Source organism: Anolis carolinensis, chromosome 2, assembly GCF_035594765.1.
Source record: "Anolis carolinensis isolate JA03-04 chromosome 2, rAnoCar3.1.pri, whole genome shotgun sequence".
NCBI classification, from domain to species: domain Eukaryota; kingdom Metazoa; phylum Chordata; class Lepidosauria; order Squamata; family Dactyloidae; genus Anolis; species Anolis carolinensis.
The window spans coordinates 42,853,622-42,880,336 of NC_085842.1; the positions used below are offsets into that span (position 1 = coordinate 42,853,622).

Below are 26,715 nucleotides of genomic sequence, written 5' to 3' on the forward strand. Positions count from 1 at the left end.
CATGTCTCTGGTGGATATGGGTCTCCTGAAGAGACACTACATCAAATTTGCATTTTTTAAGGTAATTGAATAAAATTTTCCTTTTATTTGGTGAGTTTAAACCATTAATATTATTTACATAACCTTTTAATTCCATATTTTAGCATTGATTGGCTGCCTCCTCCCCCCGTAGCTCCATTTCCTGGGTTTGTGAATTAGTCTCGAGTGTTGGTGGATCAGTTTCAGTCTTTTCTGGAGAGAACATTCTGGGTTTCTTTCTCTTCCTTTCACTGTCTTGTCCGGTTTTGATGGGGTCCACTGTTTCTTCCATTAGTTTTTCATAAAAGTCTTTGGCTTTGTCCTCAGTTGTCAGCCAAAATCTCTCCTCTTTATATGTTGTCATGATACCTTCCCTCCTCTCCCATCTAAATTTGATCTGTCTTTTTTTCAGTTCCTCAGTGAGGAAGAGATATTTTCTCCTTTTTTGTATTGTGCTTGTGGGAAATTCTTTAAGTATTGTCACTTTTTCTCCTTTGTATCTAATAGTATTTTTACTACTGCTTTTGAGTACTTCCTCCCTGACTTTTCTCTTTGAGAACTGTACTATTGCATCTCTAGGTACATGGTTCTTTTTTGAGAAATTTGTTGTTATTCTAAAGGTTCGGTCAATGTTTTCTTCCATCTCTTCATCAGTAATTTGGATCAGGTCTGCCAGTAATTGGGTTATTACTAGCTTCAAATTTTCTCTTGGCTCTTCTGGGAGGTTTCTAATTCTTATTTGGAGGTCTAATTCTTTTTGTTCAATTTTTTCCTGTCTTGCTTCTAGTTTTGCGTTTTTCATTTCCAAAATGTCTATTTTTCTTTCAAGTTTGTCCTGTTTCTTTTCCATTTTATGTTCCTCTTGTTTGATTTCTTTGATACTCTTTTGAATGTCCTTCATTTCCTTTTTCATTCCTATTAGTTCATCCGATAAGTCCCTCTGTATGTTTAGCATTTGCTCTTGGAATGATCTTTGGTTTTCTGTAATTTTCTGAAGTTCTTTCATAATGTCCTTTAGATTTGGGTCCCCCGGCAATGAGTTTCTTCTTTCAAACATTTTTCTATCCTCCATCCTTCCCTTCTGTGTCGCCATTTTTTTTTTTTTTTTTTAATTATCTCTATTGGTTGGATTAATTGTGATGGGTAGTGGGTGAAGTCTTTAGGACCTAATTTTAATTGGGTCCACTATTCTGTAAGATAAACCTATGGGGTATGGTCTTTTGGGCTCACTCTAGGGCCTTCTGGTTAATGGTCCCTTCTACCACCTTCCTTTTCTGTCCCTCCTTCCGTTCGTCTGCTTCTCCTCCTCGTCTGTCCTCTCCCCTCCGTCTGCTTCTCGTCCTCGTCAACGTCTACTTCTCGTCCTGGGTCCTGTCCTTATTCCTCGTCCACCTCTCCTTCTCGTCCTCGTCAGCGTCTGCTTCTCGTCCTGGGTCCTGTCCTTATTCTTTGTCCTCTTCACCTTCTGGCTCCGTTTGGGTTTCGTCTGAACTTATGTTTATTTATTATTGTTATTATTATTTTTGTCCGTTGTAGATCTGCCGCTCGAGTTTCTTTCCGTTTTAACCTATCTAAAATGCCTTTGCCTCTCTGTTGCTCTTACTGTGAAACGCCTTCCCTTCTCGGGCTCTCCATCGCCCTCTGCCCGGGCTGCTTGCTATTGCTCCTTCTGGTCCGTCTCCTTTTGTCTCCCCTTCCTGTTGTGCGCTGCTGAAATCTTGCCGGATCCTCCTCTAGCCGAGCTCCATATAACACGTGCTAACCACAGGGCTCTGTTGGAACCTTGCCAAAGTTCGCCCGGCTCTCTACTCGACTGCTCCTGAGACACAACAATCCTCTCAAGGTCAGCTGCGGCGCTCTGATCAGATCTCTTAAGGGCGAGGTATTAATCTCTCAAGGCTCTTTTTTTTTTCCCCCCTTCTTTGCCTGGCGTATACGGGTGTTTTTTTTTTCCCCCAATTCCCTGGGTTGCTTATGTTTCTACAGGGTTAAACCCTTCTGGTTTTCTTTAAGTTGCCTATTTGTCTGTTTGTCTGTTTATCAATTTTCCAACCTTAATTATTGGCTATTTGTCGCTTCGTCCCGTCCGCCACCCTTAGGACCCTCGTCCGGACCCCCTGGGCTGCTCTCCTTGAGGGAAAACAGTTCTCAGGGGTCGTCGGCGGGGCTCCAGAGGTTTAGTTGGGTTTAGTATTCTTTGAAGCTGCGTCTTTTATGTTTGGGCTTCGCTTAAGCTCCCCTTAGGTTCCTTCCTTTTCTTTTGTGCCAACGGCCTCAGATTCTAATCCTCTGTTCTTCTATTCCTGAAAATACCTTCTCTCATACACCAGTTATAGATTTCTGTTTCATGAACTCACGTTTCGTGTGTCGTCTTTTCCTTTTTTCCTTCTTGATGAAAAGTACGGCTAGGCAAGCTGTTTGCGGGAACGGATCGCCGCCCGCGCGGCTTTGCCCCCGTCCGCTGCCCCCTGTTCCCTCGTCCGGACCCCTTTGGCTGCTCTCCTTGAGGGAAAACAACTCTCAGGGATCCTCTATGGGGCACCAAGGGGGTTAGCTACCTCCTGAGCCTCGATCCGCTCAGGAGGGGGAGCTTTAGGCTCTACCTGGACGTTCTGGGAAGCCGGTACTCAAAGAGCCCTCAGCCAGCCGCCATGTCGCCGTACCCGGAATTAATGTGGATTCGAGATTGGACTACGCTAAAAAAAACGAAATTATTGACGCTAGAAGGAGTAGACCTCCGCTTTGGATGGCATGCCTATTTATGGTATGAAAAAAGAAAAATAGACAGAAACTTTGGGGATCATTTTATTCGGTCATCCCTAATAAAGATCTGGGATAAGTATAAGAGAAGGATTTTCTTGAAAACACCTCTATGGGTTTCCCCCTTAGAGGCATGTCAAAGAAGAGAAATGGGAGGAATACTCTGGCCAAAATATAAGGATATATTAACCAAAGAAAAGGGAATTTTTGAACCCAAAACACAGGAAATTCTAAGTCAGGATTTTAAGAACATAGGGTGGTTCCAATATGCCCAAATTAAAGAGTACTTTAATATAGATAAGAAGATAGGATTCGAAGACAAAGAAACATGCTGGGATAAAATTATACAATTAGAATCCAAAATTATATCGAAAATTTATAAAAAAATATTAGAGTGGAAGACAGAGCAAGTCAGCATCAAAGAATGCATGACCAAATGGGCGAGAAATATTGGGTACCCAATTAAATTAGAAGAGTGGGAGAAATGCTGGAATAAAAGACTAAAATACACATACTCGGTAGATCTAAAAGAAAACTGGATCAAAATTTTTTTTAGATGGCACCTAACCCCCCAAAAACTCTCTAAAATTTACAAAAAACCTCCAACAAATGCTGGAAATGTGGAGATCAGGAAGGCTCCTACTATCATTGTTGGTGGACCTGTAAGAGAGCCAAGGAGTTCTGGAAAGAAATACATCAAAATATACAAAAAATCCTGTCAATCAAGATTAATCTAGATCCCAAGATACTGATACTGGGAATGCTAGACTTGGAGGATAGAAATAAAGAAATTCTATTCTGCTACCTAACTACGGCAGCAAGATTAGTATATGCAAAAGAATGGAGAACGAAAATCAGACCAGAAATAAATGCCTGGTTTAATAAAATTTTGGAAATTATGAACATGGATAAATTGACATACTTACTATCAAACACACAGGGCAAACCAAGAAAAGCGACAAACTGGGAGCCAATGAAAGACTACTTAAGAAATGAAAACTTTAAGGTGATAATATAGATGATAAGTATATACTCTGGATGAGTAACATTGGGCGAGAATTAGGCCTCAGGTCAAAAGAAGGACTGAACTTAAGAGGAAATAGAACAATATCGAATGTATCAAGGAAAAAACAATAACAACACTAGATAATAGATGGAAGTCAATTTTAATGTATATGTGTGTCTTGGTTTTTTTTTTTTTTTTTTTTTTTTTTTTTTTTTTTTTTTGGTTTGTGTCTGTCAAGATGGGAGGGGGTTTTTATGTCCACTTTCTATGTTCAGTTTTGTCTTGTACTGGTTATGACACTGTATTTCACGCAAGATATAAGAGCACAATAAAAATTACTTAAAAAAAAAAATAAAAAAAAAATAAAGCATAAACAATTCATGCCAGGGCTCTTGAGTGCATTTCAGCATCACGTTAAATTAAATGTCACAATGAATGGCTGGCTCTCTGATTCACTTTTCTTTATTAGATGTCTGTATAGATTTCATAGAGCAACTCTGATCTGTGATGTAAACCTGATCGAGCTGAAGCTTGCCATGTTGACAGTCATGGTATAATATTGTTTTACGTTTAAAGTTTATAGCGCCTTTCTAGAACACAGTTCTTGCAAAAACACTCTATGGACAGGATAAAAAAACAAGATAAAACAATGAATATGCTAAAATAACAATGGCTATAGTCCAGTATACAGTTACACACACTTAATTCCTATTGGTTTCAGAGGGGAAATAAGCATAAATTCCTAGTGTGAATGTTTTCATCCAGTGGAAATAGCTGCAATGTTTATGAGGAAGAATAATGAAATAAATCAAGAATGTTCTTCCACTAACAAATTTGCTAAATGTATGCCTTTTAAAAAAATGTGTGTTTGGCCACTACCAAAAATTCTCAATCAGGAGATTCCTACTATTAGACCCTCCATAAACTTTGGGCTAAATCTAGTGTGAATCCCAGCTAGAATATACCCATTAAATATTACTGATGATTTATAAATCCCATTCATTTCAGTGGTTCTGCCCTCACTGGGATTAATTTAGATAATTTATCCTAAAACCCCAAGAAGCCGTAAACAGCTACCCAGCATAGACTCACAGATGAGTAATGAAGTCATACAAAAATATTTCTCACCACTATGTAGTTTTGCAATAATTTGGTAGCACCATTTTGTTCTGTGAAAGGACTCCATGTACAATGTGTTGTCAAAAGCTTTCATGGCCAGAATCACTGGGTTGTTGTGCATTTTCCAGGCTGTATGGCCATGGTCCAGAAGCATTCTCTCCTGACATTTCACCCTCATCTGTGGCAGGCATCCCCAGAGGTTGTGAGGTAATACCTGTGTTCTATAAAGGCGCTATAAACTTTAAACGTAAAACAATATTATAGCATGACTGTCAACATGGCAGGCTTCAGCTTGATTGGATTTACATCACAGATCAGAGATGTCCTATGAAATCTATACAGACATCTAATAAAGAAAAGTGAATCAGAGAACCAGCCATTCATTGTGACATTTAATTTAACATGATGCTGAAATGCACTCAAGAGTCTTGGCATGAATTGTTTAGGCTTTATTTATTTTTAATTGTGATTGTGAAAATGACTAATTTAATGCATACATTTTAAAAAAATACAGGAACAGATGTAACTGCTGAATATTACTCTAACATATTTCTTAAGATAAACAAAAACACTTGCATTTGGCTATTGGTCCATATCACCATCTGTCTATGTCTAATACCTCACAACCTCTGAGAATGCCTGCCACAGATGTGGGTGAAATGTCATGAGAGAATGCTTCTGGACCATGGCCATACAGCCTGGAAAATGCACAACAACCCACTCCATGTACATTTAGCTATTTTCTACCATTTTATGAGGATACTTTGATTTTTGAGAATAGCTGCAAGAACGACAGGTTGCAGAGCTGCCAAGCAATCCAATTTTTTTCTGTGTGTGTGTGTGTGTGTGTGTGTGTGTGTGTCAGGAGCGACTTGGTAAACTGCAAGTCGCTTCTGGTGTGAGAGAATTGGCCATCTACAAGGACATTGCCCAGGGGATGCCCAGATGTTTGATGTTTTACCATCCTCATGGGAGGCTTCTCTTATGTTCCCACATGGGGAGCCAGAGCTGACAGAGGGAGCTCACCTGCTGTCCCCGGATTTGAACCGCTGACCTGTTGGTTAGCAGCCCTGCCAGCACAAGGGTTTAACCCATTACGCCATCAGGGCTCCTAGGTAATCCAATGCCAAATCTCTTCCATAAATGGACTACAGAAGCTCATTGTGTGATGGAAAAGAGTGGACCTCTTGCCAGGATCTTAGCCCAGCCACAATGATACACCCCATAATCTTTCAAAAGTCAGAGGTTGAAAAGAGAATAGGTGCATGTTTCAGCATTTAGGTGTTGATTCTGATGAAAGGAGGAATCAGTATATTTTCTTGCAGAAACAGCTTGGGATAATAATTTTGCTCTATTTCAGTGGTCAGTACTGATTCGAGAACAGTCAGGTATTATATGATTTTCCTTAGAAAGAGTCTAAGTCTTTAGTTAATCCTTTGTGACAGCTGAGCACTAAACCTGAGCGCGCAGTTCTTTGGCAAGCTGGGTTATTGCGCGTAGCTTCTAAATCATCGTCTCTATGACTTTTCCAGACTTTTAAGTCAAATTTGCCATACTTGTTGGTGCCAGTTTGTACTTTTTAAGCTCACCCTGGTTACAATACATTAACCTCACAGCAGGGAATGAAATAAACAAAGTCAAAGGTTCTGTAGCAAAACCAGCTCTCTAGCAGCTGTGTGCATAATATAATCCTCCAAGATTTATAATTTTAATAAGCTACAATGCCTTGAATGAACAATAACTTTTCCTAATTTAGTAAACCAATGGACCATTTTTGCTTATGTGACAGGTGTTTTTCTCTTTCTCTCTTTCCCTCTCCAGATCCCTTTCTCTCTTGTACAGTTTCCTCTGTGGGAGTTCTTAAAGGTAAGTCCCTTGAAAAAATACTGAATACTAAAATTATTACAAGCGCAAACTAGAAATGTTAAGGTTCACTGGCAAAAAATGCCATCCAAAATTTGGAACATCGGCATTATCATTAGAAAAGGAGCAAGAAAAGACCTTTGCTGTTTCACTCCAAAGTATATCTTTTATACTTGACTTTGGTTAAGAGGTTTTGCAGTTTTGGTATAAAACAAAACAAAACATAGCAAAATAGATCCCGCCATACCTCAACCGTCAGTACTTGGAAGAATCAACTTTGTGGACTTTAACTTTCAGAATCTATCCAGTTGCTTTACTCTCCAGAATAACTTTTTGCATAATCTGCCTACATTTTGTAATTTTTTAAATAAAAAATACATTAAGATTGTTTCGGGTCACTGCTGTACTAGTCTTTATTAATTCCTTTTTATCCTGTTCCTATTGTACCCATTCCCTAGTGTGAAATTTATGGATAATACTATTATTAATAGTATGATTAAGATTGTTATTACTAGTATCATTTGTCTTATTTATATTTTACCTTAGCTCTAGTGAATTCAAGGTGCCATATGTACCTCTCTTCTTAATCACTTTATCCTCATAGTCACTCTATATGACTGGTAAGGCTGAGAGTGACTGGCCCAGGTGAGTTTTATAGCCAAATGGGGAACATAAATGTACATATTCCAAAGCACAGTACAGCTCTCTAACCAATTTACTACATGGGGTCTCTAGGTTCTCTTGACTTGGTTACGTTGAATGCCAGATAGGAGTTTCAGTACCACACACAACACTATTCACCACAATGCCCTATGAAGAACAGCTTAGAGAGCTGGGCATCTTTAGCCTGGAGCAGGGAAGGAGGTGACATGATAGCCATGTTTAATTATTTCTTTCAAAGATATCAAACTGAAGATGGAGCAAGCTTGTTTTCTGCTGCTCCAGGACTTTGCAGCTTCAGAGACTAGGACATGGAGCAATAGATTCAAACTGCAGGAAAAGGGATTCCGCTTTGCAGTGGAGGTCTCTGCCTCGGAGTGTGATGGAATCTCCTTCTCTGAAGATTTTAAACATCTGTCAGGAATGCTTTGGTTGTGTCTTCCTGTGTGGTTGGTGATCAGACTTGATGATCCTTGTGGTCTCTTCCCACTCTAGAATTTTCTGTGATTCTATCTACTTAGCTACTGTTATGGAATTATGGAGATCCGATATCCCTCTTGAGGCCCAATTTAATATAAATAGGGAAAATTTAAATAGGGATAGTAATTATATTTGGGGTCTTCAGATTTTTCTTTTAAAGGGATAGAAGCAGTGGTGGTGGTCAGTCTGTTCAGGATTTCTGCCTGACTTTTAAAGGAGCTATCCAAGACGCTGAACCTCCCCCTCAAAAAGTTCACCCTAAAGAATAGTTTAGACTTAGATTTGTTCTAACACTAACACTGGAGGCAACAGTCACTACATGGGTGGGGGGTTTCAATTATTTTTTAAAAGGCTGTGGGGCCTGCAGATTACTTCATTGATTATTAGCTGTGGTCGTGCGGCAACCTCTAGTTTAGGGCAGTTCTACAAACCAGTTCCCCTTTTAAAGCACCCTCTCGGCTATCTTCTGAGGCATGCAGTTAACGTAAATTATAGTACTGGTTTTGGGCTCCAAACCATTTGCCCACTTGGAACTTGATGGAGACCACAAAATAATTTTGCATAAACCACAAAACTGCTGTCAGATGCTAGTAGATTTCAAGCATTGCCAGGCCTTGCTTGACTGACATAAAAAGAAACCTGAGTTGGATTTTCCATTTAAAATTAGTCTGCTGGAAGAAGACCCAAAATGTAGCCTCCCATAGCGTGACATCAAGAGAAGCGTGTTATTAATAATGTTTACATTATCCTCGCTTGAATGTCTCATTTGGGTTGATTGAAAATACCTGTTGCATTCTAATCACAACCTAATTTGTTAATGGGCTGCAGGACAACAAGAGCTCTAGGATGTATAAGGAAGACTGCTGGAGAGGATGCACTGAAATTATTTATTCACATAGAAAAATCTATATATCACACAGCCATAGTGTCACGCCAGTGAACAAGAAAGATAAGACAAGTCAGTTTGCATTTTACAAACAATGACCAGTATTCAGGAAATACTGAGGTATATTCAGGTTGAATATCCTGTATTCAGAAATCTGAATCCTAAAATACTTCAAAACTATCCACATGGATGGCTGAGATGGTGACACCCTTCTGTACACAAACTTTGTTTTATGCACAAGGTTATTAAAAATAGTGTGTATAAAATTACCTTCAGGCTATGTGTACAAAGTGCACATGAAGCTTAAATGCTTAGTTATCAGCCTTTGAAAAATACATGTGGAATGTCTATAGGGATTAAAAAGCAGGTTCCACTGAAATATTTGGAGACCTGATCAGCCTGGTATGTAAGTTATAGGGTTGTCTTTTAAAGTTTACTTGAGTTTGGAGCTCTCATAACAATGTTCACTTACTTGAGGATTTTCTGGCACCTTAAAGACTAACAAGTTCTAGTTTGTCTACAGTCGACCATCTGTATCCATGGATTCTGCATCCATGGATTCAACCATCCATAGCTTGAAAATGTTAAAAACAAATCTAAAAAGCAAACTGTGATTTTGCCATATGAGGGGCATCATTTTCATATGCCATTGTATATAATAGAACTTGAGCATCCATAGATTTTGGTTTTCATGAGGGGTCCTAAAACTTAGCTCCCGTGAATCCCAAAATCTGAAAGAAAAAATCCTGAATCCAAAACTATTCTGGTCCCAAGCTTTTCCGATAAGGGATACTCAACCTATAGTATAAAATAATGGTAAATAGATATTTATGTACATTTTAATGCATAAAACCAAAATTCCCTATAAAAGGAAATTAAAGGTGGAACAAATAGCTTTGAAAAAATTATCATGTATTCAGAAGTTACCTAGTCTGCACTGTTAAAATACTTTTAATGGAGATGGTGAGGAATACCTTCTTTACTATTAAAACCACTATCAGGCCATGAGCTAGGTTTAATTATGGACTCTTGTGTTCTTTTGGACTTAACATAAGTCTTACTTCCCGTATGTTCTAATTGTCTTCTATGCTGTTGCTATAACAAAAAGTCCGAATGTCTTGTTCAGAGAAGAGGACACTTGAAGGGTAATTGCTATATAATTAGAATTTGGTCTTGGACAATTCAAGTGGTAGGATTAAGCCGAAGCGAGTAAAAGACAGTGCACTCTCCAAAAATGAATTTAAAATCTGGAACATGGCGTAGTTATTCCCAGAATTTAAGACCTTTTCAGCAGACACTCAAGACACTGGAAATGAAATGTATTATAAGTGCAGATGGAATTTGGATCACAAAATAAATAGGCAATTGGGGGTAATCAAAATATGGTTCTGCATATTTCCAGGAAAATGCAGAGTCACCTCAATAATAAACACATTGTAAGTGTTGCTTCATTTGTAACAGGGACTAAGATTCATCACAGATTAAACCATTAGCTTTAATCATGGTATCCTAGTAAGGGTTTTAATATTACTTGCTTCCAATGCCTAAAGCTAAAGCTCTGGTTTTAGATGAATAAATTATGTGTAGGTGGGTAATAACCTTTAAAAAAAAAAGTAGATGCGGCCTCGTTGGGGAAGGAAAAGAATAAGATTTGAAACAGTGAAATGGTTCCTGCTTTTTTTCTCTCCTCAAGAACATGTTAAGGAAAATCATAAAATCATAGAGTTGGAAGAGACCACATAGTCCATTCAGTCCAACCCCCTATCCTACAAATACAAAATAGTATTCGTGTGATGATTCAGGACTGTGACTATATAGACTATATATAACAGAAGATAGACGTGGTTAACCGATGATTACCAAATTAGAATCTTCTGATGTTGATGGAATACAAGTCTGAGAATTTCTGACTATAGCTTGTACTTGCTGAGGCTTCTGGGAGCTGATGTTCACCATCATATGGAGACTCAGGTTTGGCAACCGGTGCTGTCAACAATGACATGGAAGGTAGTTCCATCACTTCCTTCAATAGGTCCCAGATTCCTACTCTTTCATTTTCCACATAGTTAACCAAAAATATCCTGTCTCTCACTGAACACAGTAAGTTGAACAGTAATCATATCAGGCTGTGAAACAGTTTTTCCTAATACCGAGCATAAATTTTCTCATTAGCCATTTGAACGCATTGCTTTCATCTCTTCACTTAGCTCACAAAAAAACATATGTGATGCTTGAAAACTGATTGACTGATTGATTGCTCCGCAACATCATCTCCTTTCTAACTGATTACCATTTGAACCCTTTGTCCACAGATTCGATATGTGTGGTTTCACCTATCCATGCTGCAAAAATATCCCCCCTCCCCCAGAAGTGTTTGTGGGCCTGTCTAGGTCCCCATGTCCAGTATTGTCAAAATATAGGATTTGCTATTATCTATGGGGAATTCTTGGAACAAATCCTCCACAATTAAGTTGGTGGGGGGTGGGGGGTTGTACTATACTATAACCATTTAATCAGGAGGAATGTGTGCAATAACTTTCAAGGTTGAGGAGCAACATTGTGCTCTGGAGGATGCTGGGGAGTCATCCCTATTTTTCCTCCCCCCCCCACCCCCCAATTTGAGTGTCATTGTTTTGGCTCCCAAAATATTCAGTAGCCCACTCCAAAGCCTTTTCCTATTGCCTGCTTACATTCCCTCTTCCATTGCGTGCCCCTAGACCAGTGGTTCTCACCCCGGGGTCCCCAGATGTTTTGGCCTTCAACTCCCAGAAATCCAAACAGCTAGTAAACTGGCTGGAATTTCTGGGAGTTGTAGGCCAAAAAGAGAAACACTGCCCTAGACAATGTTCAGATATGTCTGGTTTGGGGGGGAAACGAGATTTTAAGATGGTGATTTCCCCCAAGGCCCTCATAATACCGCAAAATGGATAGTAGCATACCACATGGAGGCTACGGATCCTCAGTTATGTGGAGGGCAGATTCCCAACTTTTATGGGAAGAGTGGGGGTATGTTAAACCTTGGAGCACTTCATGTGGCTCATGGGCTGCTGTCCATTACTCCAGTTTTGAATAAGTCATTCTGAAGAGCTCCTGTGTCACATACAAAATCTTCCAAATTAGAAGTGGGGAATTATTGGCCATTCATCCGTTTTAATCCATTTTCACAGTCTCTTCCCTTTTCCATGCTGCTGATAAAGGACCAAAACATCTAAGGCATCGTTTCCCAACCTTGGGGTCACAAAGGGGGTTCAGGTGTGTCACCAAAGACACACAGGTTTTGTGTTGGAAATTTGGCCCAATTTGATCATTGGTGGGGTTCAAGGGGCTCTTTGAAGTATAAATTGCAGCAACTACAACTCCCAAATATGAAGGTCTATTTTCCCCAAACTCCACCAGTGTTCAAATTTGGGCATATTGAGTATTTGTGCCAATTTTGGTCCAGATCCATCATTGTTTAAGGCCACAGTGCTCTCTGGATGTAGGTGAACTACAACTCCCAAACTCAAGGTCAGGGCCCACCAAACCCTTCCAGTATTTTCTGTTGGTCATGGGAGTTCTTTGTGCCAAGTCTTGTTCAATTTCATTGTTGGTGGAGTTCTGAACTATAAGTCCCAGCAATTACAACTCTCAAATGACAAAATCATTCTTCCCCAACCCCACCAATATTCACATTTGGGCACAGCACATATTTGTGCCAAATTTGGTCCAGTGAATGAAAATACATTCTGCATATCAGATATTTGCATTACAATTCATAACAGTAGCAAAATGATAGTAATGAAGTAGCAACAAAAATAATTTTATGGTTGGGGTTCACCACAACATGATGAACTGTATTAAGGGGTTGTGGCATTAGGAAGGTTGAGAACCACTGATCTCAGGGATGAAAGGTTTCCACACATGCTGTGAAGTATTTGTGGGCAAAGTATACTCCACAGACTGCATATGGCCTTTATGATCCTAAAATGTGGCCCTTTACATCAGGATAGAATTTTATTTAAAAAGTTTCACCCCCTCCCCCAGCTCCCCAGTTTACGTTGAAACCCAGCCATGCCAACCCCAAATTAATCACAAATTCGACTTCCACTCATCACTTCCAATGCATCAAACATATTGGTCTGGCCTGCCAGGACATGAGGGGAGAAAATCCGTTTGCCCATTCTCAGTCTAAAGTATTATAGCAATTTTTGAAAAGCTATTTTTGTTATTACAAATGGATTCCTAGTGATTAGCAATTTTTGTCTCTTGCTGTTCACATGTGCACTTTATGCCTCTGATATACACTTTTTAAAAAGAATTGTTGTCTTTGTGGTAATATCCTTTAACATTCCTAAAATGGTTTTTACCGAGTTGTCCACAAGTGAACACTACTTGGAATTGAACAGGCTTTAGTTTTCCATTGCTTTTCTTACTGTCAGTTGTCTTTAAACCCAGAGTAGAGGAAACCCAGACTAAGCCTTAAACCCATTTCCTTGCAAACTGTGCAAGTAAGTGTTTTACCAATCCCTTCCTCCTCAGTGTAATGTCTCTGCTTCTTTGGGGGAACAAAACTGGCGTGTAACTCAGCGATGGCTACAATTTACTTAGGTGCTCCTTCATGGAAACCAGATTTCTAGTGCTGCATTTTAGGGGAGCTGATGTCACTTCCATCCAGCAGAGAATGCACATTCCAGTTGCTTAATGGTTGTTTGACCACCGCCACCACTACCCCTCCTTCTGAAGAACAATATAGCCACAGCTGTTCAGCAAACAAAACCTCACTTTATTAGTGTCACAATAACTGTTATTCACAGTGGCTTTAAAAAAAATCTGTTGGACATTCTTGTGCACCATCTGTAAGTTGCTGTATGCTTGGAACAGAGAAGGGGAAAGGAAATGCATCACTGGCTGTGCTAAAATACCCTTTGAAAATGTTCAAGAGTTTGGAAAGAGGCACTGCCTTGGAAACAGGCGCCCAGAAGGCAACTACGCATGGATTCCCCCCCCCCCCTCCATTTTAAAATAGGGAAGCAATCATATTTCTAGAAAGTTTTGTACATGTTTCCTTCTAAATTTGTACTAAAGCATTTGGAGCTCTAAAGTGTGTGGAAGGTCCCTGGAGTGCTTCTGTACTTGGAACAGCAGTTTGGAGAGTATTGCAACACAGATCACAGATCACTGCTTTCCTTGTGAGCAGCTATACTTGTTTAATTATATTTTTTTCTCTTTGAACCACCCCTCCCAAAAAAAGAATGTGCTTTTGGATAGTTTTCTGGTATACATTATAATTAAGAAGAAACGTAGGCAGAAGTTGGAGAAGATCTCATGAGGAATTCAATCTCACCCTCTGTGACAGCAGGGTTAATCCTATTTAAATGATCCTTGGTAAAGGCTCATTCAGTACCTAGTGGTGTGTACCGCAAAGCTATTTAAAGTCAAGTGAAATGTGCTCACGTGCTTGAAAGGACTTAAATACTCTAAAGACACCAGATCTCAAATGATCTAAACAGAGTTAGTACTTAGGTTGGAGACTGCCAATCAATCCCAGATGCGGTAGGCTTTATTTTAGAGGAAGGAACTGGTAAAATTACCTCTAGAATATTCCTTACCGAAGAAAATCCTGTGAAATTCAAGGAGTCACCACAAGTTGATAGGTGACTTGAAGGCACATACACAAATGTACTGGAAGCCTGCAACACAATCCTCAGTTGGTAGGTTGCGGACCTCTTGCCCATTATAAAGCCTGACAGTTGTCTCTGACTGTTTGCATACCTCTTGTTGGATTACATTGGAGTAAGTTAGGGTTATTTCATCATATGTAATTTTAGAATCATAGAGTTGGAAGAGACCTCATGGGTCATCCAGTCCAACCCCCTGCCGAGAAGCAGGATATTGCTTTCAAAGCACCCCCAACAGATGGCCATCCAGCTTCCACTTAAAAGCCTCCAAAGAAGGAGCCTCCACCACAGTCCGGGGCAAGGAGTTCCACTGCTGAACAGCTCTCACAGTGAGGAAGTTCTTCCTTATGTTCAGGTGGAATCTCCTTTCCTGCAGTTTGAAGCCATTGTTTTGAGGGCATTATTTTGTATGTATTCTTGAAGGACCCAAAGGGCACCAGATTGTATCTAATTTTGGAAGCTAGGCAGGATCATCCCTGGTTAGCACTTCGATGGGAAAGTGCCGCTGCATACCAGGAGCTATAGGCTAAGGAACTGACAAAACCACATATGGGAATATCTTGCCTAAGAAAATCCTATAAAATCCACAATTGCCATACATTGACAGGTAACTTGAAGGCACATAGGTTTGCATATGGAAGGAGGTATTAAGTGCAACAACCCCTGTGCAAGTTATGTTCCCAGAAGTGAAGTGTATTCCTGCAAATGAGAGTATTGAATGAGAATTAGCAGTGTCTGCTCACCATTTGCACAACTGTGGTTAAAGACCTTGACATATCAGATGAAAGGCAATTCATCTTCCTTTGATCATTTCATCTGTGTAGGTTTTTGTTTCTTTACTTATAGCAGTCTTTTAATTGGGTGTGATGTGGTTTTATCTTTTCATTACATTTTCAGTTTGATTTGAATTGTTTTAAATTAATAGTGTGAGTGGGTTGTTTAATTATTTGTTTGCACTATGTATTGTTTTAGCCATCTTTTGTTTGAAATTATACTGTAAGCCACATTGGGTTCCATATTGGAAGAAAACCTTAGCTTACTGTCAATCTAAGTTGAATCTATATAGTATGAAATCATGGGAGTTGTAGCTTTGCAATGTCTTTAGCCTTCTCCAGCTCCACTCAAAACTCAGCTATGCTGTCCTAATTTTGGTCCCTACATTCTTTAAACCTAACTTAGCCAAGGCCTTGACATGAACCAAGTCCATAGTAGACGTCCCATAACCCAGCCCTCGTTAGCATTCAACATGCGAAGGTTCACAATTATATCAAAATGGCAATTGACTGTATGAAGTTCTTCCACAAGAAGGATTCTGCCTGGTCTAAATTGTGGGACAATTCACATGGTTGATGAATGCAGCACCGTCATAGGACATGTGGCTCTACTGACTCGGAAGGCTGTAGTCCAAAACAGTAATTTCTCAGATCTCTGACTCTTCATGAATTCTTTCAGTATGCGAAGTTGTTGAATCAGACTGTTGCTTCATCCCACTGGATGCCTGTCTCCAAGAGCATGCTTTTCCTAAATGGAGCTGTAGGGTGGAACATTTCCCAGAATAGAAACATTTTCCAGTGCTCATTTTTTCCATGGAAATTTTCCTATTTCTATAATAAAAAATTCGCTATTTCGTAAAATTCATTAATCAGCATAATTGGTGAAGGCTTTGGAATGTTTCTGTTCAGACAGAAGGCTTTTTTAGTCCGTGCTTGAAGTGATCAGATTGGATTCATTCTCAAATTGAACTACATATTGCAAGTGATTCTCATGGAAGTGGATGAGTTAACAATTCATAGTATATCATGTACAATTGGATGAGTTTGCTCTGTTTTTACTCCTTAAATTTAAACAAACAAGGCAATAAAGGTACAAGTTATTTATTATTAATTGATTAATTATTAAATTTATATTCTGCCTTTCTCTCTCCTTATACAAGAGGATATTCTTGACATTGTTCTTCCTCCTCTTCGTCCTCCTGAATTCTGTGTATAATAATAATAATAATAATAATAATAATAATAATAATAATTTTATTTCGTATTCGCCTCTCCTCGTGATTCAAGGTGGGTTACAATATCACTAAAAACACCTAATAATCTAAAGCAATCTATTAGATACACATATTAAGACATATTTCTACAAAATAAATTTTAAAATATATAGAACAAAGATTAAGCACAAGATACAAGTTTAAAATGCATGAATAAAACTGACAGGGTATACAATTCTTTTTTTCTCCCTCCAAAAGAACAGTTGGACATTTTCACTGATCTCCTCCTTCCTTCCCCTTCTAAAATAATGTGGGATTGCATTTGTTTTGGAATAAGGCATGGGTAAATGGAGATCGTATTGATAGCTATTGTAACATGAGTAATCATGGCAGGTGGGTGAAAAAGATCTTAGGGCAGACACTGCAAAATGCCATGGAGGAGTAACATTAGGTACAATCAAGTAGGTAAGAAAGCCATTATCTTTGGTGAGGAAAAAAAATGACAAAATTGATTTTAAGTTTTAAATTTATGTTTTCTGAGTGTGCACAAAATATGTTATGGAATGCAGAAACAGCCTTATATGTTGGCCCTTCCCAACAAAAAAAGCAGCTTATTTTTAAAAAATAGATACAGCTTAGCATACAAGTGACCTGGGAAGCTAAGGAAGGCCCAGATTGTATGAGTTTCCATGTGTTTTAGTCAAAAGATTTATTTCCAATTTGTTATTCATAAGGGAAGAGTGCGAGATTGGGATGGGTCCTTTGAAGAGGAAAACAAAGTCTTCTATTCAGTCTTGGATCTAATAGAATACACATGACACCGCCTTGGCATCACCGCCTGTTTGAAAAGTGCAACTCTTGTCATCTGTTGCTTTCCAACATGGGAATGCTAGTGGGAATGGTTATTGCCCTGAAAGAAAAACAGGGCTAATTATTTCCTGCTGTCTTTAATAGCATATGCTTGGAGCAATCAGGGAATCATTAGGAAGAAACAGAATGACCAAATGTGTTTGTGTTCACATTGATACCTAGTTAGCCTAGTTGTAATTTAATCTTAATGGGGACAAAATGCATTAATTGCCAATCCCATATCTTTTAACTCAGAAGTGGGGAAGCAGTGCGCCTTCTTTTGTTATTGGACTGCAGTCCCCATCATTTCACACCATTAGCAAAGCTGCTTGAGTTGGAACCCAATAACACCTGATAATGCATAGGTTCTTCATTGCTATGCTATGTAAGCGTGTCTGTGTGTAAGTCATTTTTTGAGGCACCATAATATTTGGTGGTGGCGCAGTATGTTAAAGCACTTAGCTGCTGAACTTGCAGACCGAAAGGTCCCAGGTTCAAATCCGGGGAGCGGAATGAGCGCTTGCTGTTAGCCCCAGCTCCTGCCAACCTAGCAGTTCGAAAACATGCAAATGTGAGTAGATAAATAGGTACTGCTCCGGCCGGAAGGTAACGGCGCTCTAGGCAGTCATGCCGGCCACATGACTTTGGAGGTGTCTACGGACAACGCCGGCTCTTCGGCTTAGAAATGGAGATGAGCACCAACCCCCAGAGTCGGTCACGACTGGACTTAACGTCAGGGGAAAACCTTTACCTTTACCTAACATTTGTACAGTTAGTTGATTGCTATGTGCTCTCATTTTTCATTTATATATTAATATAAGCATCTGCTTTCCAGAAGAGAGGTACCTCTACACTGTAGAATTAATGCTCTTTGACACCACTTACAAATCGCAGGATTCCAGAGCACTGAGTCACAGCAGTTAAAATTGTGTAAAGCTGCATTACTTCTATGGTGTAGAGCCAGCCTTAGACTACTCCTTCCCTTGATGCTTACTATTTTATTGAACATTCAATATTTTAATATTAAATTATATTGTGGTAGTAATAGCTGTGTGTCTTTAGGTCATTTCTTACTTATGACGAACCCAAAGTGAACATCTCATGGGATTTGTTGGAGCCCCCAGTGGCACAATGGGTTAAACCCTTGTGCCGGCAGGACTGCTGACCTAAAGGTTTGGTTGCTGACTTGAAGGTTGCCGGTTTGAATCCAGGGAGAGCACAGATGAGCTCCCCTCTATCAGCTCCAGCTCCCCATGCGGGGACATCCCACAAGGATGGTAAAAGCATCAAAACATCCAAGCGTCCCCTGGGCAACGTCCTTGCAGACGGCCAATTCTGTCACACCAGAAGTGACTTGCAATTTCTCAAGTCGCTCCTGACATGAAAAAAATGGGATTTGTTGGCAAGCTTTGTTCCAAAAGGTTTGACATTGCCTTCCTCTGAGGCAGAGAGAGTGTGGCTTATACAAGGTCAATCAGTGGGTTTCTGTGGCTGAGCAGGATTTTAAATCCTGGTTTTTCAGTCCTACACCAACACTCAAAACTATTACACCACTCTGCCTCCCCTAAAAGGCATTAAGGCTGCTTATATAGCAGATGTCTTTACCATCTGTGGTTGTTTTAGTAAGACTTCAGTACTGGCAGTTTGGGGAAGTTTCTTGCTTGTCAAATTTCTAAAACATCTAGGCTACAAGAGAACTACTTGAATGACAAAACTGATCCATGTTTATCATACAGTGAGTTGTTAAGATTACCAGAAGCAATGTCATCCTGAACAATTACATTTGACTTAAAATTTCCTTTCGTTTTGTGTGTTTTCTTCCTCACACACCTTCCCTGTTGCCACATACTCCCAGTTGTGCTTTATGCTTTTAAAGGAATCTGTAGCATGGAGGAACAACTTACAGCCCCGGGGTGTTCATGTAGTTGGGAACCAAGGAGGACAGAGGTTTTTTTCCCACTTCTGTTGTGAGAGAATTGGCCATCTACAGAGACATTGTCCAGGGGATGCCCGGATATGTTACCATCCTGCTAGGAGGATTCTCTCATGTCCCCGCAAGCTAGAGCTGACAGACGGGAGGTCACCCTGTCTCGCGGATTCGAACCAACAATCTTCAGGTCAGCAATCCAACCTTTAGATCAGTAGTCCAGCTGGCACAAGGGTTTAACCCATTGCACCACTGTGGCTCAGGAGAGAGGTAAGGCAGGTAGAGAAAGAAATGGAAGAGGGGACAAAAGATGCAGGGAGAGAGAGAAGGTGATAGGTGATAAAGATAGTGAGAGAAAAGAAAGTGGAAGAAATGGGGAAATAGAAACAAGGTTGATAAAAAAGTGAGAAAAACAGGTGTCCATCACCAGTATAATTGCCCTAGAAAAGTGGACATCTGGACCATTACTGGTCTTTATCCTTTGGCTATACCAGTAATCAATATGACACCTGTCTGGATGATGAAGAAAACAAAATGAGTACTTTTGAGAACTTCAGACAGTATAAGATAAATAAAATTCAGAGTGATAATAGAATAGTTGGTGAAACCAAGGGGAAATGACTACATGCATGATCATACTGAGGTATAAATATTTAATAGTATTCCTGTACCTTTGTATTATGTAAAGAGAAGTCAAGGGTGGGGGTGGGGTTCACGGGTGGGAACGGGGAGGTGGTGGGGCTGGGGAAATAATACTTGTATTATGATTGTGGAATATCTAAGATTGTGTGCTTCTGTGTGTGTGTGTGTGTGTGTGTGTGTGTGTGTATCACACAATAAAAATATGACACCTATCCCTGGTATATTGAAAGAATCCCAGCCAAGCACTGCCCAAGAAGGAATGTGTTCATCAAGAGAAAAAAGTTCCCATCTTTGTTCTGTAGATCAAGTTTAACATTTGCTTTGTAAGCATAGAATGATGGTTAGGTAATCTCCTGCTTTCCTTGAAGTCATAAATAGAAACTGAGAGTCTCTAATGTTGTTGTTATTATTACCATTGTTGTTATCGTTGTTATTTGATAAACAATAGGATCAGTATACAGCAAATAAGATCACTATGCTGGCTGTTGTGTTGGATCACATGTCGTACACTTCCCAAGTGTCTAGGACTATGTGATATATTGGCAAATAATACATGCAGATCCAAATAGGGTGGCCTTTTTGCAGCTAACAGATGGTAATTTTGTCAGCGCTGATTGTTTTTAAGTACTGGCCAAGGTCTTTAGACAGCTTGTGCAAATGTCTTTGCAGTTTGATCTTTAAATCCTCTTATCGCGCAAGCTTTTCCAGTTGCTTCTCATTGATTCTGCTGTCACCTGGGATGATGATGATGATGATGATGATCCTGTGTTTTCCCTCTTAAAAGAGATTCAAAAGTTGTTGAACTATAACTCCCATCATTCTTTACTACCGGCTGTGCTAGCTAGAGCAGTTGGGAGTCGAACTCTGGCAGATACCGAGAGGGACACATGATCCTCCCCCTGCTTTAGCTGATGTGTTTATCCCTTCTGCCTTGCACATTACAGTATGGACCTCCTGTTGAAACAGAGGGATGGAGAGGAACATATTAGGTCATCCTTGTTCAGTCTTTGCCAACGCAGGATTATTCCCTCTGGTATGTTCTCAAGTGCTGCCTTCTACAGTCTATTTTTAAATGATCCCGTTAGTAGGGCTTTCCCTGCTCCCCTGGGGAAGGCTGCACCAGAATTAATTTGGCCTCGTTGCTGGGGGATTTTATAATTTCCTGTTGGCCAGCTTGAACTTTGCTTTGGCCTTGGTCTTCTGAGTTACGTTCTGCTGTACAAGACAGTTGTCTGTCGTGCTGGGGTTTTGTGTCTCTCATGCAAAGATTGAACATTCTTCTTGGTCAGGGCTGAAAGTGCTATGAGTGAATCAGTCAAGACCGGTACTGCCTTCTCCAACATGGAGCACTCTCATGGTGTACTCCAGTTCCCATCCCCACTTGGTCATTGATCATGCTGGCTGGAGTAATGCGAAATGTAGTCAAATGTAGTCAAAATGATCTTGCCCTCATCACAGGGTGGAAGTCTGATCTAATGAATACAATATCTGGTTTGTGGGTTTTAGAGTTGAAAGGTGAATAGAGACATACTTCCCTTTGGGCTGTGAACTTTGCTTCACCCTGCTTTTTGCCTTTTCTACTGACATGAAGCTCCAGTACATTTTTTTGCCTCTCTGCCTTTTCTGTGAGTATGCTTTTGGCTTCAAAATCTTTTAAAGACATCTGGCATGATTAATATTTACTCAGCATTTTAAAAAAAGCCCAAACATACCAAAGTACTCCATTGCCTCTGTAAAACATTGCCTTTTGTGATCCTCACAGATCTTAGTTGATCAGTTCTCGGTGCAAGTGTCATGAGAGTGGAAAGGGTGAAAGATTTTCCTGATTATCAGATTGAACAGACAATAAACTCTCTCAACAACTTCTGGCATTTGTGCTTCTATCCAAAATGAGAATGAGGTGAAGAATACAGATTGGTGATGGGCTTGCTGCTCAAGACATCTGTGTGCATTTCTATACTATCTAAGCTGGGCTGAAATCTCAGCTCAGCCAAAACATTACACAGTCCCCTCCAGCAAGTTATCAATTCCTGGCCACAGTATCATGAAAGCAAAATGGGACCATTCGTGACTTAAGTCATTGCCATGAAAGTCCTTCTTCGTCATAACTATATGGTCCCTTTTGGTTTTAGATGGACTATTTGAGTGTTGGATATATTTTCAGTGTTGCTCATCATAGCCTTCAGACAAAGTTTCTGGTTCTGGAGTCATGTGGAGGCAGTCCTTTGGAAATGGTTTTGTTTGGCATGTACATTTGGATTGGAAAGCACCGCTGATATTTTTCCAATGTTCTTTTATCATTTGTAATTCTTTATCTTCCCAAGAGGAATTAAAATCTAGGCAGTATCTGCAAAGCTGCTTTTCTCCAGGCTGGAAGGAAGACTTGAAATTTACAAATAAGTCTATACTCTTTTGGAACTTTTTTTTTCTTTCCATCTACTTTTACGAATTGAGGTCCTGTGGACAGGAGTGGGAAGGAGAGGCGACAGGATTACTTTTTCAGAATGCCACAAAAATAGCAATTCTCAAACTTTTGTTTCTATCCTCCCTGTTACTAACTAGCAAGTTGGAAATGGGGCAGATACTAACTTCCCTTCCCCTTCTATCTCTTTAAACACAGGATTTCTGGTCGTGGAAGCAAGAACACGTGGTCGATTCTTGGCAGTCTGCAGTCTGTGGCGCTTTTGCAGGTGCAAAGGATTATATGTTATCCTGGGAAATACTAAAGAAGAAAGGAGGGGAGGAGGGGGGAAATGTGTAAATCTATTAAAGCTAGGAGCCGGGCAGCATTCTTTTGTAATTCCAGTTTGTTTAGAGTGAAGAAAACGGATCTTGCTTTGTGGAAGTGGGGCGGGGAGAGCAAGAAAAAGGGAAGAAAATAAAAAGGGAAGAGAAGGGGACCTCAACAAGGGTGTCTGTTTGAAAGACAGCCAATTTGTTTTTGACAAATTTGTGTTATTGAACAAACAGGCCCTGTCAGTCAAGGGCTGGGATTATCCAGAGGTTCAGTTGTAAAACCCTCTGCGAGAAGAGGGAGAGGGACCAGGTTTTGGGTGCGGGTTTGTGCAGCTGTCCGCCCTGAGCTCCTCTTGAGGGCTTTCAATAAGGGGTCATGATTCACCGTTCATGTGACAGCTCTGACAGCACTCTAGATTAAGTAGAGTCAGGAGAACAGAATGTCTAAACGCAGCAGCCTCCAGGCGGAAACTTTCCATGGAGGAGAACCGGAGGCTGAAACATCTGGGCAGTCTCCGGACACTCTCCCTGGAATCAAGAGTGGCAGGACGTGCTCTCGGACGATTTATGGCAAAACAAGCTCGAAGTTAATTGAATTCTTAAAGAGCCACCTTGCCTTATTATAACAGCCGGCTTTAAAATAATTTTCTTTAAGATGTCACAAGTGGCTCATCCCACACGTCTGACAAGGAGCGAAAGGGGGGAGGGGTGCAAAACTTAATGGTCTGATAAAAATCTCAGGTTAGTGGCTGCAAAGGATGGAGTGGCAAATCCTTTTTCCAGAAGGAAGTCGAAATGTACGGTGTAAGGTTCAGGGGTGATCATGGAGAAAAATGATTTGTTAATAAGAGTAACAAGGGGAGTTCTTGGATCACTTCTCCCCCAAGAAAAAAAATCATCCTGTTTAGAGATTAGTCTACTTTTTAAAATGAGATACAAAAAATAGTTTTTTTTCCAGTGTATGTAATGATGCAGTACAAATCAAAAGGAATTTTAAGAGTTCATTTAAATGTGCAAGTTGCTTACTTGTAAAACTTACTACAACCAGTGAAAGCATATTCTAATACTGCTTATTCCTTATTCTATTTTAAGGATGGAAAACTTGTGATCTTCCAGATATCATAGGACTGCAGCTTCCTTCATACCTTACTATTCCTTAAGTTGTTTTGGGTTCATGGGAGTTGCAGTGCACCAATATCTGGAAGCTACAAATGGCTTTTCGATACTTTCCTTGGAAGTATGTCCAACTGAAATCAACAGATTAGTTTTCATATAAACATGTGTATGATAAAAGTCTCTGTAATTTTTATCTCCCTTTGCCCCTCCTCCCGACTGTGTTCTACTTTACCAAGCATTATCATATTTTCCAGTGAGCCATCTCATGTCATGATATATCAAGAACCTGATAGACCTCAAATAGTCATTTTTCCTTGTTCAGGTGCTATTTCTTCTAGCATCCATTTTTCAAAATATCATTATGTCATCATTGTTCCTTTATGGCTTTCATTAAAATATGTCCATACATAGAATACTTAGAATGTATCGTTTCTATCAAGGCTTACCCAATCCAGCACGCTCTACATGTGTTGGCCTTATAATCTCTTCATTTCCAAACATCTTCTCCTGGGTACCAAATTTGGGAGGGCACATACAACTGTATTTCAAGTCTTATTGTAGTGTTCATTTCATATAGTAGGCTGTGTTGCATAGAATTAATTTGATATGACTGTCCACTATTAATTTGTATATTCCTGTTTAAGCCCATAGATTTCAACTGAGTGGGGGGGGGGGAGCTGCCCACAGCTCAAGTAATGTCCCAATCTTTTTCCATGAATATAGCTGTACTATACAACTGTATCTGTTTCATACCACTTTATTGTTAATGACATTTGGGAGCTGTAGTTTGGGAGAATGCTTAGAAAGTGGCAAGACACCTAGGAAAGAGAGGAAAAGAAGACATGGTACAAGAACCATGTGAACCATTCAATGAAGTGGACTACAATAGCAGTGGGAGTCACGTGTCCCATCAGACACAATAGAATGGCAACTCCTTGCAGCTCTCACAGCTACACAAGAGGCAGTTGAACAGCATCTAGTTGTTCTAGTTGCCCCCCCCCCCAGCTTTCTTTCACCAAACTACAAAACCCAACATTTATTTGGATAGAGCCATGGTAATTAAAGTAATATGGAGCTGTGTATTGCAGATACACTCTAGTCCACAACATGCACACATATAAAGAAAACTGTCACCGGTGATCACATGAAATGCTTTTCAGCCAAATTGTGGTCACAGCTCCTTTATAGACCTACCCTGTTAACATAGGCAGGACCGGACTATGTGGTGGGGTGTAGACCACCAGCTCTTTCTAGGCTGTAGCAAAAACAGTGCTTTAAAGGGGCTTTTGAAGGACTTGAGGTGTGTATGATTACTTTCTTAGCAACAGCTAGATTCTTCACCTCTCTCTGCTCAACAAGTTTCCCCTTCCAAGCTGTTCAAACCTGTATTTATGGTTATGGTGGTGGGGAAGGGATGGATGGGAACAGCCTTCGGAGGGGAAGAGTTCCAGAGAGTGATGAAATTCTTCTTTGTATGCTTGTTCACTTCTGCTTTGGTATGTTCCACTTCATCAAATGCTATACAATCAGCCCTCCACATTCACTAGGATTAGGTGCTCAGGACTCCTGTGAAAAAAAATGTGGATAAAAGCACACTTTTTAAATTGGAGAGAACACTTCTCTAGGAATCTCTAGGCCCTCCTGATTGTCTATATCGTGAGTCACTGGAGATTTTGCTTGAAGACCTACAAATGCCTAGAAAAGTGTTACTGTATATAGCAGGCATGGGCAAACTTCATCCCTCCAGGAACTTAGGACTTCATCTCCCACAATTCCTAACAACTCGTTAGCTGGCAGGGATTTCTGGAAGTTAAAGTACAGTATTTACCAATGGATAAGTCAACCATTTTTTTGGGTTGATCTTTTTTTATTGAAATTTCTAGACTTATACATGAGTATATAGGGCATTTCTAAGACTGCGCTGGAAGCTGACCATAAAGTCTGGAGGACTTTGAGATTCCTACAGAGAACATATTAACCAAATTTGTGAATAATCTAATTCACAAAAGTTAAACCCAAAAATATGGATGGCTAACTGTGTAGCATAGGGATTATCATTACACACCAGGACAAAACTCTATATAAATGTTGCAATTTATAAGCATAAATAAGCAAAACAGTTCCTATGAGAGGTATATATGTGCATTATCCTGCTGCAGGTCTCGCGAAAGGAAAATAAAAGTTTATCAGTTCAACCGGCTTGCCAATTCTTAATCACCACATCTTTGCCAATACCACAAAGAGTGTATTCAGACACTATAACTGTCTGAGACTCCCTAGCTGCTCATGTGCTTTACTTTACCACAAAATTTACTTAAAGCCTTTTAGAGGTCAGAGGAGAAAAAAACATTAAACAAGTTAAACACACCCTCGTGTTTTGAGTTCCCATGTTAACCAAGAAAAATTACTGGCTCCTCTGTTTCTTAATCATAATGTTGTATACTTGGCAGAAGGAAAACAAACATTACTGGGAAGTGAAATGGCCAACGCTGTCCTTATTCTGAAGTGCCTGTAAAACTGCAATTGTTGGCATCTACTCTCTCTGAGGCTTTAGCAATTCACAATTACATTGCTTGGTTCCAGTCTATTACCTCTATCTACGTACCTATAAAGAATAATATATTGATCACTTAAGGCCTCCATCCTTGAAACTCGGAAAAAAGCCCTAGAAGCCTGCAGTCAAAAACATGCCTGGTTGACAGAAATTAACATATGAAATTGTGATTAGTTCCCTCAGGTAAAATCCATTATCGTTTTAATATATTTCAGTCATTTCGCTTCTATTGCTTTCCAGGCTTTGTCTGTGTGTGTTGTTGTTGTTGTTGTTGTTGTTGTTGTTGTTGTTGTTGTTGTTGTTGACAACTTCAAAAAACTCTAGGTTAATATGACTCCATTGTAGAATTAATGAAGTTTGACACCACTTTAATTGATTTGACTCAATGCTATGGAATCACAGAAGTTGTTTTACAGGGTCTTTAGCTTTCTCTACCAAAAAGTACTGGTGCCCCA

At 39.9% G+C, this 26,715-nt stretch overlaps 1 protein-coding gene across 3 annotated transcripts in view; it reads left to right on the top strand.

The window, feature by feature from the left end:
- The window catches only part of slc25a26 (solute carrier family 25 member 26), a 191,456-nt gene that overhangs the window by 136,518 nt on the left and 28,223 nt on the right, over positions 1-26,715 (top strand). For all 3 annotated transcript variants that reach the window (XM_008105406.3, XM_003217807.4, XM_062969687.1), the window contains 2 exons: positions 6,725-6,769; positions 22,475-22,544. In XM_008105406.3, coding sequence (XP_008103613.1) covers positions 6,725-6,769; positions 22,475-22,544 — 115 coding nt within the window. The remainder of the gene's footprint in view (positions 1-6,724; positions 6,770-22,474; positions 22,545-26,715) is intronic.